Genomic DNA, 16,616 nt, shown 5'->3' with positions numbered 1-16,616 from the left:
ATCAAAAACATCCTCCACACCTCCTTCAAAATTAAAGATCTTGGACAGTTAAAATACTTTCTTGGCTTGGAAGTTGCCCACTCTTCACAAGGCATTTTTCTTTGTCAAAGGAAATATTGCTTGGACCTTCTTACAGATACAGGTTTTCTTGCCTCTAAACCTGTCTCAACACCCTCTGATCCATCATGTAAGCTTCACAAGGACAATAGTGCACCATATACTGATGTGCCTTCATACAGAAGATTGATAGGCAGATTGATTTACTTGACAAACACTAGGCCAGACATTACATTTGCCACCCAGCAACTTAGCCAATTTCTCAACTCTCCTACTGAGAAACACTATCTTGCTGCCACTAGAATTCTGAAATACTTAAAGAAATGTCCTGGTCAAGGGTTGTTTTTTCCAAGACAATCTCCCTTGTTTCTTTCTGGTTTTTCAGATGCAGATTGGGCAGGATGTTTGGATTCTAGAAGATCCATTTCTGGCCAATGCTTCTTTCTTGGCAATTCCCTCATTTCCTGGAGAACCAAGAAGCAGTTGACAGTCTCAAGATCCTCCTCAGAGGCTGAATATAGGGCTCTTGGTGCAGCAACATGTGAACTGCAGTGGTTACTCTTTCTGCTCAATGATCTTCATGTCACTACAGTTAAGCTTCCTGTGTTGTATTGTGATAACCAGAGTGCTTTGCACATAGCAGCTAACCCTGTCTTTCATGCGAGGACCAAACATCTAGAAATTGATTGTCATCTGGTCAGAGACAAGGTTCAAGCTGGAATCATGAAGCTTCTTCCTGTTTCCTCCAAAGATCAGCTTGCAGATTTCTTCACAAAGCCACTACTTCCTCAGCCCTTCAACATTCTTTTGTCCAAGCTGGGAATGCTTAACATATACCATTCTCCAGCTTGTGGGGGGATATTAGAGCAGAAGGATGAAGAGAGTGCAGTTACTTGAGCTGCAAGTAACTTGTGATACAAGTTACTTGAGCTGCAAGTAACTCTGATATGTTGTTAGTGATAAGTTGTTAGTTTACTTCAATAAGGGTTGATAAGTGTTTGCTCTTATCACATTTCCCTATAAATACTCATTGTACTTTCATTTCACAATTAATGAGAATGAAGCTTTTGCACTTTATTGCATTTCATACTCCCTCCGTTCCGGAATATCTGACCCATTTTCTAAAAAAAAATGTCCCAAAATAACTGAGTCATTTCAATTTTCAATACAACTTTCATCATTCCCAATACAATATAACACTAAATAATACTACTTTTATCATTCCCAATACAATATATTTCACTTTCCCCTTTATTTATACATTTTTCTTAATCTGTGTGAAATGAGCCAAGGGGTCAAATAAATTGGGACGGAGGGAGTAACAAATACTATATCTTGTATTAATAAATTATACAAAATGCTTTCATGCTGTCTTTCACATTCTCTGTTAAAATAAAACATTTGTTTTGTATTGATTCCAAGTCCAAACAAAACAATAACTGCTAGAAAACAAAAAAAAAAAAAAAATAAGTATAGAAGTTTGTTGAGGCATTCATTTTTCAGGGAAGATGAAAAAGAAAGGATGAATGATTGACATGATCTGACCAATGAGAGTGTGTCCAGTAAGACTGATCAACGGTGCTAGCACCACCTTCCCAATCCAACGATCCAAATTCATTTGATAACTGCTGATGGTTGAGCATCACCGAGTCTCCGTGCTGTACCACATGTACTTGATCATTCCCAAACCCATAAGAAACAACATCATTGGTTGAACTTGAAGTTACGAGGTTGCTGAAGCTATTAACTTGTTCATTCTCTATAACAGAGTTAACCCTAACGGTTGAACCTTCACTGTTAGAATGAGAATCTGACTTATCAGCTTCCAGTGGAGGTGGTGTTGGCGTGCTTGCTGCTGAAACGGTGATGGAAGAAGATGATGCCGTCTTTGATTTCTTTGATTTACGGGAACAACCGCCAACAGGGACGTTACGAAGGACACCCCCTTTGGTCCAGTAGCGACGGCAGTTCTTACAAAAATGACGAGGCTGAGAGAGGTTGTAGTTGTTGTAGTAGCAGAATTTCGTGTTGAAGGAATTACAGCGAGGACATTTCAAAGCAAGATGATGATGATGATAATTCTGGTTATGGTGGGTTTCAATTCTTCTATCTTCCTCAACGCAAAAAAGATTTCCACCTCCCATGGAATGAATTTCTTGCATTTTTTGTGTCTGAGATTTTGTTTTGTGTTTTTTAGAATGCGTGTGTGAGTGTGGTTTGAGGAATAGTGGAAAGTAAGAGAATATGAGGCAGCCTCAAACGGCTAAATATCTCATATCTCCTAGTCAATGACCTAAGCGACCCTATGCAGATGGTGACACGTGGGCTGGAAAACACCATATAGTCTCGAATGAAAATATCTTAAAATGGATTATTGATAAGATGTTCATGTGAAACAACAAAATATTCAGATATTTTGTTTGGAAAATGATATTTGAAGTGACAATTTTGTAGTTTTTTATTTTTTTTTTATTTTATATATTTTCATTATTATGTACTCTTTCACTTATTCTATTGTTTTGATTTTCATGTTAATATCTATAATTTTTATTTTTTATTTTAAAAAAATATTTATATATATATATCTTTGTATGTCCTAAAAATTATTTTAAAAATTATTTTTTTTTTAGGTGTAATAAAAAAAATTTATTTTTTTTTAAAAAAAACATGAGAAATACTGAGCGTAGGAGTGGCGGAATCCATTGGGCTAGCCAATGGCAACCGCGTCGGAGCTACTCTCCGACAGAGAGACATCATGGGGGGGGGGGGGGGGGGGTCGGGGTCCAGCCAGGGTGGCAGATATCGGGGGGGATAGGGGAAATTGGACTGTGGTGAGGTCTAGGAAGAGGAAAGCGACGGAACTGGATCGACAAGGACGGGACAGGTCAAGAGGATCAGATGGTCATCGGGGAGCGGCGACAAGCAATGGACAGCATCGGTTTCAGGTTTTTGATAGAGGTTTCAAGGATGATGCTTTCGTTAGGCAGCGGGAGGAGGCTAGGGTTAGGATTGGCGATGGGAATTCCAAAGTTGTGGGAGGACGTGTGGTGTCTGCTGAATGGCACGCAGCTGACTTGGTGATGGCTGACAACAGTGATGGGTACAAAGCCTCTTTTTATGTCACAAATTTTCCGGAGAATATGCCATTGTATCGTTTACGTCAAGCCTTTGAAGTCTGTGGGATTCTCTCTGATTTGTATGTGGCACGACACCGTAATTCTCGCGGTCAGGAATTTGGTTTCGTAAGATTTGTTAATGTGAAGAATAAGGGTAAACTGTTACAAGCATTGAATGGTGTTTGGGTGGGGGACTGTCGTGTGTTGGCAAGAGAGGCAAGGTTCGATAGGTTTGCTCACAATGACTTTGTAGGTGACAAGAACATTCCGGCAGAACTGAAGGTGGGAGTGGAGAAGGGGGCGGTTTTGAGTCGGAAGGATGAGACTGCAACTGTTATACAGAAGGGGCATCAGGCGGTGGTTAAGATGGCTGAGGAGCAGAAGGTTACGGTGGGGTCAGTGGTGGTGTCGGTGAGGGAGTTAGAAAGGAAGAAGAGGATGAAAACAATGAAGCTCGGTTCAGAGGGGGTGATAGGTTTTTCGAGGGAGGAAAGGAAGGGAGGAAAGGCGGGTGTGAAGGGGCAGAAGCCTGCTGGTCGGGTGCAAACTGCTGTACCAACACAAAAACAGCCAGCACGCTTTATCCCAGCATATACGTCATGCAAGGAGGATCGAGAATGGGCGAATTCAGGTATGGTAGCTCATATAAAGGCGGGGGATTCAGCGTTGTCTTTCCAACAAAGAATAGAGGATGCCGGTTTTCCAAATGTTTCTGTGATTCCTTTGGGAGGTGATCGAGTTCTTCTAAACTGCACTGATGGGGAAGCTTTTTCGAATGTTTTTAAAGGGGCGTTCGATTTTTTCGGTATGTTATTCTGTAACTTCCATAACTGGTCTGATTCTTTGGTTCGATATGAACGTGGAGCTTGGATTCGTGTATACGGTATTCCCGTACATGCTTGGAATGATAATTTTTTCAGGCTATGTGTATCTGGCTTCGGTCGGTTTCTGTATGTTGATAAATGCACTGCGGATAAAGCACGTTTTGACTTTGCACGTGTTCTGATTGTAACACCAGAAATTGAGATATTGAATAAGATGACTGAATTTATTATCGACGGGAGGAATTATGACATTAAAATTGTGGAGGAATGGGGATGTAATTTGGGGGAAGATTCTTTCATGTCGGACGGTGAAAATGACTTGACACCAGAGGAGGGAGTTCAAAATAATAATTATGAAGGGTTGGATGAGGTTCAAGGCGAATGGGAGCTGGATGATCTCGTAACTGATTTACAAAATGAATGGTGCAAACACGACAAAAAATCTGTTGAGATTTGTAAACATGATGTATCACCAAATAGTAGAGGCAACGAAGTTGGGAATGAGTTTTTTGCGGTTCCATTATCTCCCATTTTACAACCAATCTCGACAGCAGCAGCTCCATCTAAAGCCAACGTTGATGTTAAACACAGTCACCTTGAAGCATCGGTGCAGCCTTGCACCAACCAGGGACCTTGGAGCATTGACTGGATTGAGAACCAGAAAACTATATCAGAAGGAGGTGTGGTATTTTCTTCAACTCGGAAGGAGGACAATGCGGTTCAGTTTAAACTAAAGAAATTCAGCTCTTCAGCAACTTCTTGTAAGCCTTCAGCGCATAAGAAATGTGGTGTGGTACTTCCTTCAGTTGGATTCATGAAGAAAATAGCCCGTTTGCCAGCTAGTGATCGAAAGCAGATTCTTCACCTACTCAACAAACAAAAACGCAAGAAGAAGATGAGGACAACACCTTCTACTTCAAAACCATCCGAAGGTTCTACTTCCAATGTTTCTATTAAATCTAATTCAACAGGTTCTGTATCAGGTACCAATGATTGGGAGAATTGGTTGCATCTAAACGGTAAGGCAGACAAGGTTAAGGAGGATGTTAGGGAGTTGGGAAAGGTGGTGGGGGTGGAGGTTAATTGTGTTACTTCTAATAGCTTCAATTTGCTAACGAGGGATGGGAGGAGAGAGTGGAGGGCAGCGGGAGGTATGGAGAAGCAAACTGGGTCGGTGTTGGGGGTTGAGGGAGTGGAGGGTGAGTTTTGAGGGTGTTGGTGGAGAGTCGGGTTCGGTGAGGGAGGTTTAATGAAGATTATCACTTACAATGTCAGGGGATTGGGGGGTGGTGAGAAGAGGGCGGAGGTGAGGAAGTTAGTTCTTGAGAAAAAGCCTTTAGTGTTGTGTTTACAAGAAACTAAATTGGAATCCATGAATGATCAATTGGTTAAAGCTTTATGGGGTGAAGATGTACATAATTATTCTTATCAACCGTCTGTTGGAGCTTCGGGTGGTTTGGTTACTGTGTGGGATGTGTCTAAGATCGACGTGACGTCTTCTTTTAGTTTCAATCATGTGTTGGTTATCAAGGGTAAGGATCTCTTTTCTGGCGAAGATTTCATTATTTTTAATGTTTATGCACCGTGTGACTTGGTGGCGAAGAAGATTTTATGGGGTCATTTGCTATTGCACATTCAAAATAATAGTGATGTCTGCATTTGCGTTTGTGGGGACTTTAATTCGGTGCGTAGTATTGATGAAAGAAAAGATCGTTCAGATTTTTTTAGACGACCGGATTCCGAGGCTTTTAATAAATTCATTCATGATAGCCTGTTATTTGACTTGCCTATATGTGGAAGACTGTTTACTTGGTATAGAGGGGATGGCGTTTCCATGAGTAGATTGGATAGATTTTTGTTGTCAAATAAGTGGTGTGACCTGTGGCCGAATAGTATTCAGGTTGCATATCAACGGGGACTCTCTGACCATGTTCCGTTGATGTTAAGTGTAGATGAATCCAACTGGGGACCTCGGCCTTTGAGAATGCTTAAATGTTGGTCGGATCTTCCTGGTTATGCTGATTTTGTCCGTGAGAAATGGGCATCGTTTGACTGTCAAGGGTGGGCTGGTTTTGTGCTCCAACAGAAGTTGAAAATGATTAAGTCGAGCTTAAAGGTATGGCACTCTCATCATGTTCAGAATATGGATGGTAGGATGCAGGAGGTCAAAGCTAAAATATCTGTGCTAGATACAAAAGCAGAAACCGCAGATCTTCAGGAAACGGAGGTCAATGAGCTTCATGATTTATCTGTCTCATTACATTCTCTGGCTCGTATGCAAAATAGTATTAACTGGCAGAACTCGCGGATGAAGTGGTTGAAGGAGGGGGATGCAAATTCCAAATTTTTTCACAATTACATGGCCCATTGGAGGTGTCATAATGCTATTCATTCGGTGTCTGTCGAAGGTGGTACTGTTGAGGGGGTTCATGACATTCGTGCAACGGTTTTCAATTATTTCTCAAATCATTTTAAGTCTAGGGGTGATGTGCGGCCTAGTGCTGAGGGTCTCAATTTTCGTAAACTTTCTTTTGTTGAAGCGGGGACGTTAATCAAGCCGTTTGGTATTGAGGAAGTGAAACAGGCAGTCTGGGATTGTGACAGTTATAAGAGTCCGGGTCCTGATGGTGTTAGCTTTGGTTTTGTCAAGGAATTTTGGAGTATATTAAAAGATGATTTGTTAAGGTTTATGGTTGAGTTTCATCGCAATGGTAAGCTGTCTAAGGGTATCAATTCTACTTTCATTGCTCTCATCCCGAAGGTGAACAGTCCGCAAAGGCTGAATGATTTTCGACTTATTTCTTTGATTGGGTGTTTGTATAAAATTCTTGCTAAGGTTCTTGCAAATAGATTGAGGCTGGTGGTTGGTAGTGTGGTGTCTGAGTCTCAGTCAGCTTTTGTTAGAGGCAAACAGATTCTGGACGGTATTTTAGTTGCAAATGAAGCAGTCAATGAAGCGACCCGGTTGAAAAAAGAGCTCCTTTTGTTTAAAGTTGATTTTGAAAAAGCTTATAATTCTGTGGATTTAAATTACCTAGACTCTGTAATGGCAAGAATGAACTTTCCAAAATTGTGGCAGAAGTGGATTTCTGAATGTGTTGGTTCGGCAAAGGCATCTGTTTTAGTGAATGGAAGCCCGACAGATGAGTTTCCTCTTGAGCGGGGTCTGCGTCAGGGTGACCCCTTATCGCCTTTTTTATTCTTATTAGCTGCAGAGGGTTTAAATGTGTTAATGACGGCTGTCAAAGAGGCACACCTCTTCACTGGGTACGGTGTGGGCGCCACTGCCGAGGTGCGATTGACACACCTACAGTTTGCGGATGATACGTTAATAATTGGTGAGAAAAGTTGGTTGAATGTCCGTACTATGAGGTCAGTGCTGCTTTTATTTGAGGAGTTGTCAGGATTAAAAGTGAATTTCCATAAAAGTATGCTGACTGGTGTTAATATTACCGATTCTTGGCTGTCTGAGGCTGCTACTTTGATGAGATGTCGCAAAGGTGCCATTCCTTTTATTTATTTGGGGCTGCCTATCGGAGGTGATTCTAGAAAAATCTCTTTTTGGAAGCCTGTTGTTGATCGCATTGTCTCCCGCTTGTCGTCGTGGAACCATAAGCTTCTTTCCTTTGGTGGTCGTTTGGTACTTCTGAAATCTGTCCTGTCCTCACTGCCAGTTTACTTTCTTTCTTTTTTCAAAGCCCCTGCAGGTATAATTTCTTCTATTGAATCTGTTTTTAAAAATTTTTTTTGGGGGGGAGGTGAGGATTTTAGGAAAATTGCTTGGATAAAATGGGAGTCAGTTTGTACTCCAAAGGAGGTTGGAGGGTTGGGGGTCAAGAGATTGGGCGCTTTTAATTTATCGTTAATGGGTAAGTGGTGTTGGAGAATGTTGATTGATAAACACGGGTTGTGGTACCGTGTCTTAAAAGCACGGTATGGCGAGGAGGGGGGTCGGTTGAAAGAGGGTGACCGTCATTGTTCGGCTTGGTGGCGGTCGTTATGTAGGATCCGTGAGGGAGTTGGTGAGGGAGTTGGCCGGTGGTTTGACAGTCATATCCGAAGGGTAGTTGGAAATGGGAGGGATACTTTTTTTTGGCATGACATTTGGATAGGGGACCTTCCTCTTAAATTTAAATTTCCCCGTCTTTTTGAATTGTCTGTAGACAAGGAGTGTTCGGTGGAGAATATGAGGAGGGCTGCAGAGGGCGGTGCTGGGAGGGAGAGTTTATGGCGTAGGCGATTGATGGCATGGGAGGAGGAGAGTGAGAGGGAGTGTTTTACGTTACTCCATAACTTTGTTTTTCAGGAAAATGCAGAGGACACCTGGACGTGGCTGTTAGATACTGTGCATGGTTACTCGGTTCGGGGGGCCTACCGTTTTCTGTCCACAACGACTGACTTGGGAGATAGGTCGCATGCTGTCGACATTTGGCATTCGCAGATACCATCTAAGGTGTCCGTGTTCGTGTGGCGCCTTCTTCGCAATCGTCTTCCAACGAAGGACAACTTGGTTCGGCGTAGGGTCCTCTCTCAAGAAGAAGCAGCGTGTGTGTTTGGTTGTGGAAGTCCTGAGACAGCTAATCATCTACTCTTGGGGTGTGACTTATCCGGATCTCTTTGGTCTCAGGTTTGCCTATGGTTGGGTATCTCTTTTGTTGCACATGCCGAAATTTGTCATCATTATACACAATTTGTTAATTTGCCTGGTTTGCATAGATCTACATACATGTTCTTCAGGATTATTTGGTTTACCTCTGTATGGGTTATTTGGAAGGAACGGAATGACCGTGTGTTTAATAACATGGCTTCGACACCTTCTACTCTCATTGAGAAGATCAAATTTACATCCTTTTCCTGGTTAAAGTCAAAATAGGCAACTTTTATGTATAGCTATCATGACTGGTGGAAACACCCGCTCCTTTGTATGGGCGTCCATCTGTAATTTTGTCGGGTTGTTGTTTTTATAGGTGCTATGCTTTGCTTCGCTTTGGCTAGTACCTTCTTTTTGTAAATACTGTTGAGTGGTTTCCTTATTAGCACGCCTTGTGCGGGGTTATCTACTCCTTGTTAATATATGCACCATTTTTGTTTGTTCAAAAAAAAGATACTTCTTTTTTATTGGCTTTGTTTGAGAGTTTGGAGTGGATGAAATGAATTTAGTGAATGGAAAATATTGAGGAAAATGAAGAAATTCTTCATATTTTTTGAAAGAGTTTTGTTAGAGGGGTTAATTTTATATTATTTATGGTGATTGAGAATCTTGAATCTATTGGACTTAATGCAAATACATCTATCAATTATGAATTAAGAATAATATCAAAGTGGTTAGTTTGTAGGATAAAATCCCTTTCGACAACATTTTACTCCTCATCATCCTAAATGTCATACATGCAGTACGGTAAAGGGACGACACTCCTTAATAACTATAACAATGTTTACGGAGTCCTAAACAATGTCTCTTTACCGTATTGTATATATGACATTTAAGGTGATGAGGAGCAATGTGAAATATCAAGGGATTCTCTCTTTACCGTATTGCATATATGACAATTAAGGTGATGAGGAGCAATGTGAAATATCGAGGGATTCTTCCTTGCGTAAAAAATAACTTAGTGCCTCATAATGGGCTTAGTGTCTCTTAGTAACTCTAATCTAAATCTTTTTAGGTTAGAGTTCTAAGAAGAACCTCTGAATATTTTTGTTGGATTTTTTTTAATTATTTAATGTCTTTTATTATTATAGTTATTTTTTTGTTCGCTATTAAGTTTTATTAGGATATAGTTTATTTCCATAATAGGTGCAACCCTATATTTATATCTTTTTTACTGATAACTATCTGTCTAGAAAGTAAGTGATTATTAATTAGCCAAAAGATATCATAGGAATTGTTGACCCTAGACGTAGGTGCTTAGTGGCTAAAAACTATTAAGACTGAGTGGTGCCCCACTGAACCTAGGAATTAACTGATTAGTAATTAGTGAAACAAGTGCCTAGTTGAAGGAAATAAGTTGTAACCTAGTAGAACCATTCTCTTGAAACCCTTAGTAAGGTAGACGTAGATTAGGGCTACCCGTTTGTATAACTACTAAGAAAGCGTAGAGAAAGTGTGCTATAAGTGTCATAAGATTCATAGATGGGAAGACCTAAGGGAACCTTGACCTTCATTTCATTTGGAAACACTGGAAAGTCAATTTAAGTTTATGTTTCAATTACCTTTGAATTAGCAAGACCCCGCACGTAAGGATCACCGTGCGATCAGCGGATGCAGTTAGCCATCAGAGGGATATATTAAAGTAGGTTAGTAACGTCCCAACGGTCTCATCACTTGTATAGTCTACCTAAGATAAATAGACATTTATGTTACTTAATTGTCCAACAATATATACAAAGGGGATTCGAAGAATCATAACCGCCGCTTACTTTTCTACAACCAAAAACAGGTAAAATTGCTCTGTTGCAAACAGATAAAAAATGCAACCTAACTTTTATACTGTCAACCTACAAAAATAAGTAACGCGATTTGTTTGGACGAAACGACAATCTCTTTGGATACAATACTCTACTTATCACATTATTACTTGGTAAACGATTTGATTTACTTGGTAAACGATTTGATACACTTGCCAGTACCAAAACCGTGCATCAACCTAGTCCCCTTTTCTTTCTTTTACTCCTTTTTTGATCTTTTATTAAATTCTGGTTGATGCCCTTTGCATCAACCTCTTTTGCTTAAAAAACAGGTAGTCTAGTTTCTTATCTCTTATTCTTAGTTTTAGATTTACCTCATAATTATGTCACATTTACGTGACCGAGGTAAATCTAAAACTAAGAGATTTACCTCGGTCACGTAAATGTGACATAATTATGACTATTTTTTTTTGTTGGTGATGGCCGGGATTCGAACCCCAGACCTTGCATATTTTATGCATTGTTCATACCAACTGAGCTAAGCTCACGAGGACCTCGTCTTTTATTTATATAAGATATACTTATTGAAACAATTTCAAAAATGTATCTTTGATTTTAATTAAATAAAATATAAAGGAATGCTAGTAATAATACATATTTTAACACACACTTCTTAACACATTTTTTTTATTGGTTAAAATTTACATGGGTCCCACCAAATCATGTGGGTCCCATATAAATTTGGTAGGTTCCATGTGAATTTTAACCAATCAAAAAAAGTGTGTTGGTAGCATGTCTCATAGAATGTATATCTTTAAAACAATTTCAAAACCTTATTTTAAATTTTATTTGAATCTAATTTAAACAAAATATATCTCTGAAACAATATCAGGACTATATCTTTGATTTTATTTAAGTTCAATTTATGTAATATATCTTTTGAAACAAATTCAAGAGCATATCTTTGATTTTATTTAAAGCTAATTTAAATAAAAATATATCTTTTAAACAATTTCAAGATCATAGATTTTTTTTTAAATCTAATTTAAGTAAAAATATATCTTTTGAAACAATTTCAAGATCATATATCTTTGATTTTATTTGATTCCAATTTAAATAAATTTTTTTTCAAGTAGCGAAGTGGCTAGAAATTTCTCTTTATAAGGTGAAAAAGTGAGATGTTGGGGTTTCTAACCCCGACTGCTGCATATATTATGCAACGTCTCTACCAATTGAGCTAAACCCACACGAGGACAATAAATTATATTTTTTGAAACAATTTCAAAATGTATCTACAAGAGATTTGTTTGAATGATTTTATTATTCAAATAAAATATATCTTTTGAAACAGTTTCAAAATTATATATTTGCTTTTATTTAACCAAAATATGTTGAAAATTTCAAAACATATCAAGTGGAAAGATTCCAATATCACCATTGATCGTAACTTCTCCATACCAAGTTGTCGGTCATGAAATATAATTGACGACGAGTAATAGAAACGGTAATATCATCATCAATCATTAGTTCACCATACAAAATAGTTGGACATCAAGTAAAATTGATAATTAATATTAGCAATCATAATTCCTTCAAAAAAATATATTAGCAATCATAATATCTTCATCTATTGCTACTTCACCATACAAAATCACCGATCATAAAGTACAATCGACAACGAATACTTTACGGTGTTAACCATTACGACACTAATCAACATCAACACTTGATAGAAGATCCGGCGTTAGAAAATATTATTGATTTGAAATAAATTCAACATGTATATCATATATACATGCTCTTGATCATACAAATGCATAACATAATTATATCACTATATAAGTATCATAACTTGATAGAAGATCCCGCGTTAGAAAATATCATTGATTTGAAATGAATTCAACATGTATATCATATATACATGCTCTTGATCATACAAACGCATAACATAATTATATCACCATATAAGTATCACATTATGCATCAAGGATAATTGAATTAAATTATTGGCTAAACTACACTTTTCACTTCCTATTTAAAAAATGACAATTTTGGCCCTTTCGTCCCAAAGTTCCTGAGAAGACTCCACGTGTCCCAAAACAGGGGCTATAATCGCAACTTTTTGAGAAGATAAGGGGTCAAAAGATCATATTTCCCTTATGTTAGGGGTCAAAATAACATATTTCCTTGAACATAGGGGGTCACTTTTGCCTTTCTTTTAATAGAGGGCCAAAATCGCAACATTTTAAAACTTAGAGGACGAAAAATGCAGTTTAGCCTAAATTATTTAATCACAACCAAAGCTCTAATACCACTATTGGGAATTTAATAGAGGTTTTAAAAAATTTAATCTTCATAGCGGAAATAATCCCAAAGATTTGATCTTCATTAAACTATTAAGCACATATGAAACCTAAATAGTTATAGGATTTATGTGTTTACCTCTCAAAGAGTCAATGAGAATTGATCTAGTATTATCACGCCACCACACAACTGATAACTTCTCTACTCAATCTACAAGAGCAGAATGCCTTCACTCATAGTGATAGCCGATTCTAATGAAGATTTATAGAGAGAGAAGGTGTGATTTAGGATTCAGAACAATTATAGTTTTTGAAAAGTGAATTGTGTGATAAGAAGTTCTTGGCTTTAGAACAAGATTTCTATTTATAAAACAACATGTGTGCTCTACAAGCTAAATAACTACTTGTGTGAATTGCAAGCTAAGTAACTGCTTGTATGCTCTGCAAGACAATAAATTCCACTTAAGCACATCATACCTTACGGTGTATTGTAAGAAATTCCACTTAAGCATGTCATACTTTACGATGTATTGTATTTCTCTAATTAATAAATATGTCTCAATTATTTATTTAATCGCTTATATATTTGATCTTATGTGCGTGACCTTGTAGATTCTCATACAGTTGGTAATGATATGAAATAACATATTTAATACTCCCTTTGTTCATTTTTAATTGTTTCATTTTGACTTTTTACACAAACGAAGACAACAAATACTTTTACTATTTTTGATACAACAATTTATTTTTTTTCCTATAATAACCTTAATCATTTAATATCTCATTTAATATATTTCTCTCTTTGCAATAAATATCTAAAGATATTATAGGTAAATCAACATTTAATGATGTATTGGACTTTAAAAATAATAGTTAATTCTCTCCAAAAAAAAGTAGTTAATTAGAAACAAAAAATTATGCAAAAGTGACAATTAAAAAGGAACAGAGGAAGTATTATAAACAGAGAGATGTATCTAGAAACACATATGTGCTACTCAGATGGTGAGAATGTCATGTGAACTGACGAAACCTTTCTGTGATAATGATCATGTGTATAATTACCTTTTTGCCCTCATGTCTATATTGAACACAAGGCATAAAATGTCACCCTTGTCTAGTTCAATATTGGGCTCGTAGACATTTTAAAATAAAAGCGATTTTGACATAAAATAATTTAGAGATTATATTTTAGAGATTTTTTTTTTGAAGAAATCAAAATGGAATATATTAATACCGCAAAGCTATCCCTCCAACACAATGTGTGCTGAAGAAAGAGGCAATAATTACATCAGAGTTTCATCGGACATGATACTGACAACATAATGGCTAACCAATACCCAAACAGTAAAAGGGATTCCGGTACCAGTCATGAAAATTATAATAAAATGCAACAGAATATAAGCTTTAAACCATGAGAACGAAAGTAGCTTGATGTTTTCCTAAAGCTGAAGAGGAGTGCTTCCTTTTGCATGGAATATTCTAGCGTTCCTTTCCTTCCAAATTACCCAAGTGCTTGCAAACCACTAAACCAGATTAAATACATAAATGAACGCCGGGATTTAGCGATACCTGGAGAAAAACCGAACTGAAGATAATGATCTGAGATGGTTAGAGGGTTTACCGAGGAAACACCTAACCAATGATGAACCAATTGCCAAAACTGACCAAAAACATCACAATGCAAGAATATGTGATCTGTCGATTCAATCATCCCGCAACCAGAGACACACAACTGCACATCTTCTTGAATGATCCTTCTCCGATATATTTTAGAGATATTATGAATAATCAAAATCTATTTTTCCTTTAATCTTTTTTTTTTAACAAATAATTTAGTTTGTTTGGATATACCTACATAAAAGGGGTTTTTTGGGGTAGCACTTGGTGATATAGAATTGGTGACATTGACCAATCTGAATGTCGCAATCCTTGTGAAAGAGAGAGAAAAAAGTCACTTGCGACATTGTGGTTGGTCAATGTCACCAATGTCACCCAAATGCTACCCGATTTTTTGAAACAAAATTAGTTCAATCTTCTAATATGAATCCCATAAAGAAAAAACTTCTAATATGTAGCTGCTTTTAGATTTTTTTTTAAAAGGTTGTAAAAAACGGATGCAACACTCTTAAAAGTGATTATTTTAAAAAAATGTGATTTTTTTCTTCTTAAAAAACTATAACAAACATGCTCTTTATCATATCGACTGTGGCATATATATAAGCAAATAAAATCCTCAACGAGTGCTGTTAAAAAATTTAGCGGTGTATTAAATATAAAATAAAAATTTATTTAATAGAAACACTATATCAATGTTGATTTTTTAATAATAGTCATGAGTTTCCCAAATTTGTTTATGCAGATATAAGCACATAAAATCGGCAATGGATGCAATGCAAACATTTTTTTTTTGCACAAGCTAAAATGAGATATATTAAAATTGCGGATGAAACACTCTGCACAAGATGTGCAAAAAGCGAGCCACCGCTAAATATTTACAGACAACCTGGTGCCCTAAAAAGACCGCACCCTCAAAAAAAATAAAATGAATTACTGGTGCACTCCCATACAAAGGAGCGGACGAGTCCACCAGTCATAATAACTGTAATTAAAAGAAATGAACTTTGCTTTCATCCACACAAAAGAATTGCATTTGATTTTCTCCAAAAGATTGACAGCATGTGATGCCTCGTTTTGGAAGATACGTTTGTTTCTGTCTTTCCATATCACCCAAACACAAGCATACCAAATAGCTGTAAAATACGGATGAGTACACCGAGGGAAACCCGCCATAGAGCAAAACTGAATGTAGTGTTGTCGTAAATCATTAGAATAAGCCAACGACAAGCCTAACCAAGCTGCTACCAAGGACCATAAAGTAAAGGAGTTACCACACCATAAAAACAAATGACTTGCTGTTTCAGTAACATCACAACCGATCGCGCACATAGAATTATTTCCGTGAAGTATATTTCTTCTCAACAAGTTGCCTCGAGTCGGAAGTCGATTGCGGAGAAGACGCCATACAAACAGACACACCTTTGTTGGTATGTACCTGTGCCAAACCTTGTCAACAAGACTCCTATCCTAATGATCACCCTGACTAGTAATGAAGCGGTATGCCTCCCGCACCGAGTAACCATGTACAGTGTCAAGAGTCCATCTCCATTTATCAGTAGCATTAACCTGTAAAACAAAGTTATGTAATAATAGTGAACACTCCCTCACACTTTCCTCCTCCCAGGCTAACAAACGCCTACGCCACACCCACGCCCCTCCTCCGTCTTCCCAACCCTCTCTCTCTATATCGGCCACCGTACAATCCTTATTAACGGCCAAATCAAACAGTCGAGGATATTTGTGTCGCAAAGGCGACTCCCCGACCCAATGATCATGCCAAAATAATGTGCCTAGGCCGTTTCCCACCACTCTTCGTATGTTCCCGTCAAACCAATTCCCTACTCCCTCACCAATCCCCCCACGAACATTACATAACATCCCCCACCACACCGAACTATGTCTGCCCCCTTCCAACAATTGACCACCCTCCTCACCGTAACGTGCTTTTAAAACACGGTACCACAGCCCCCCTTTATCAACCAACATCCGCCAACACCATTTTCCCAACAAAGATAAATTAAACTCTCTCAACCTCCTAACCCCCAACCCTCCATCCTCCTTGGGGACACAAATGTCATCCCATTTAATCCAAGCAATTTTTTTATTGTCCTCACTCCCACCCCAAAAAAATCTTTTAAAAATAGATTCGATAAGAGAAATTATACCTGCTGGAGCCTTGAAAAAGGAAAGAAAGTAAACCGGAAGCGATGACAGGACAGATTTCAACAGTATCAGACGCCCTCCTAAAGACAAGAACTTATTATTCCAAGAAGATAAGGGAGCAACTATAC

General features: G+C 37.9%; 2 protein-coding genes across 2 annotated transcripts; one reads left to right on the top strand and one right to left on the bottom strand.

The window, feature by feature from the left end:
* Nucleotides 1–1,381: 1,381 nt before the first annotated feature.
* On the bottom strand, nt 1,382–2,520 carry LOC146947176 (uncharacterized). Its single transcript, XM_085744818.1, has one exon. It carries the CDS (start codon nt 2,217–2,219, stop codon nt 1,557–1,559), a length of 663 nt encoding a protein of 220 aa, XP_085600944.1. The 5' UTR covers nt 2,220–2,520; the 3' UTR covers nt 1,382–1,556.
* Nucleotides 2,521–2,771: 251 nt separating this feature from the next.
* LOC146947175 (uncharacterized) lies at nt 2,772–5,207 on the top strand. Its single transcript, XM_085748404.1, has one exon. It carries the CDS (start codon nt 2,772–2,774, stop codon nt 5,205–5,207), a length of 2,436 nt encoding a protein of 811 aa, XP_085604530.1.
* The last annotated feature ends 11,409 nt before the right edge of the window (nt 5,208–16,616 follow it).

Source organism: Medicago sativa, chromosome 2 (assembly GCF_051527215.1).
Source record: "Medicago sativa cultivar Bolivia chromosome 2, Bolivia_mono, whole genome shotgun sequence".
NCBI classification, from domain to species: Eukaryota; Viridiplantae; Streptophyta; class Magnoliopsida; order Fabales; family Fabaceae; genus Medicago; species Medicago sativa.
The sequence above is the reverse complement of the archived record's forward strand: the minus strand, read 5'-3'. Positions and strand labels throughout refer to the sequence as shown.

Coding starts and splice junctions, on each gene's coding strand:
- LOC146947176 (XM_085744818.1), bottom strand. CDS start 2,219: ATGCAAGAAATTCATTCCATGGGAGGTGGAAATCTTTTTTGCGTTGAG.
- LOC146947175 (XM_085748404.1), top strand. CDS start 2,772: ATGGCAACCGCGTCGGAGCTACTCTCCGACAGAGAGACATCATGGGGG.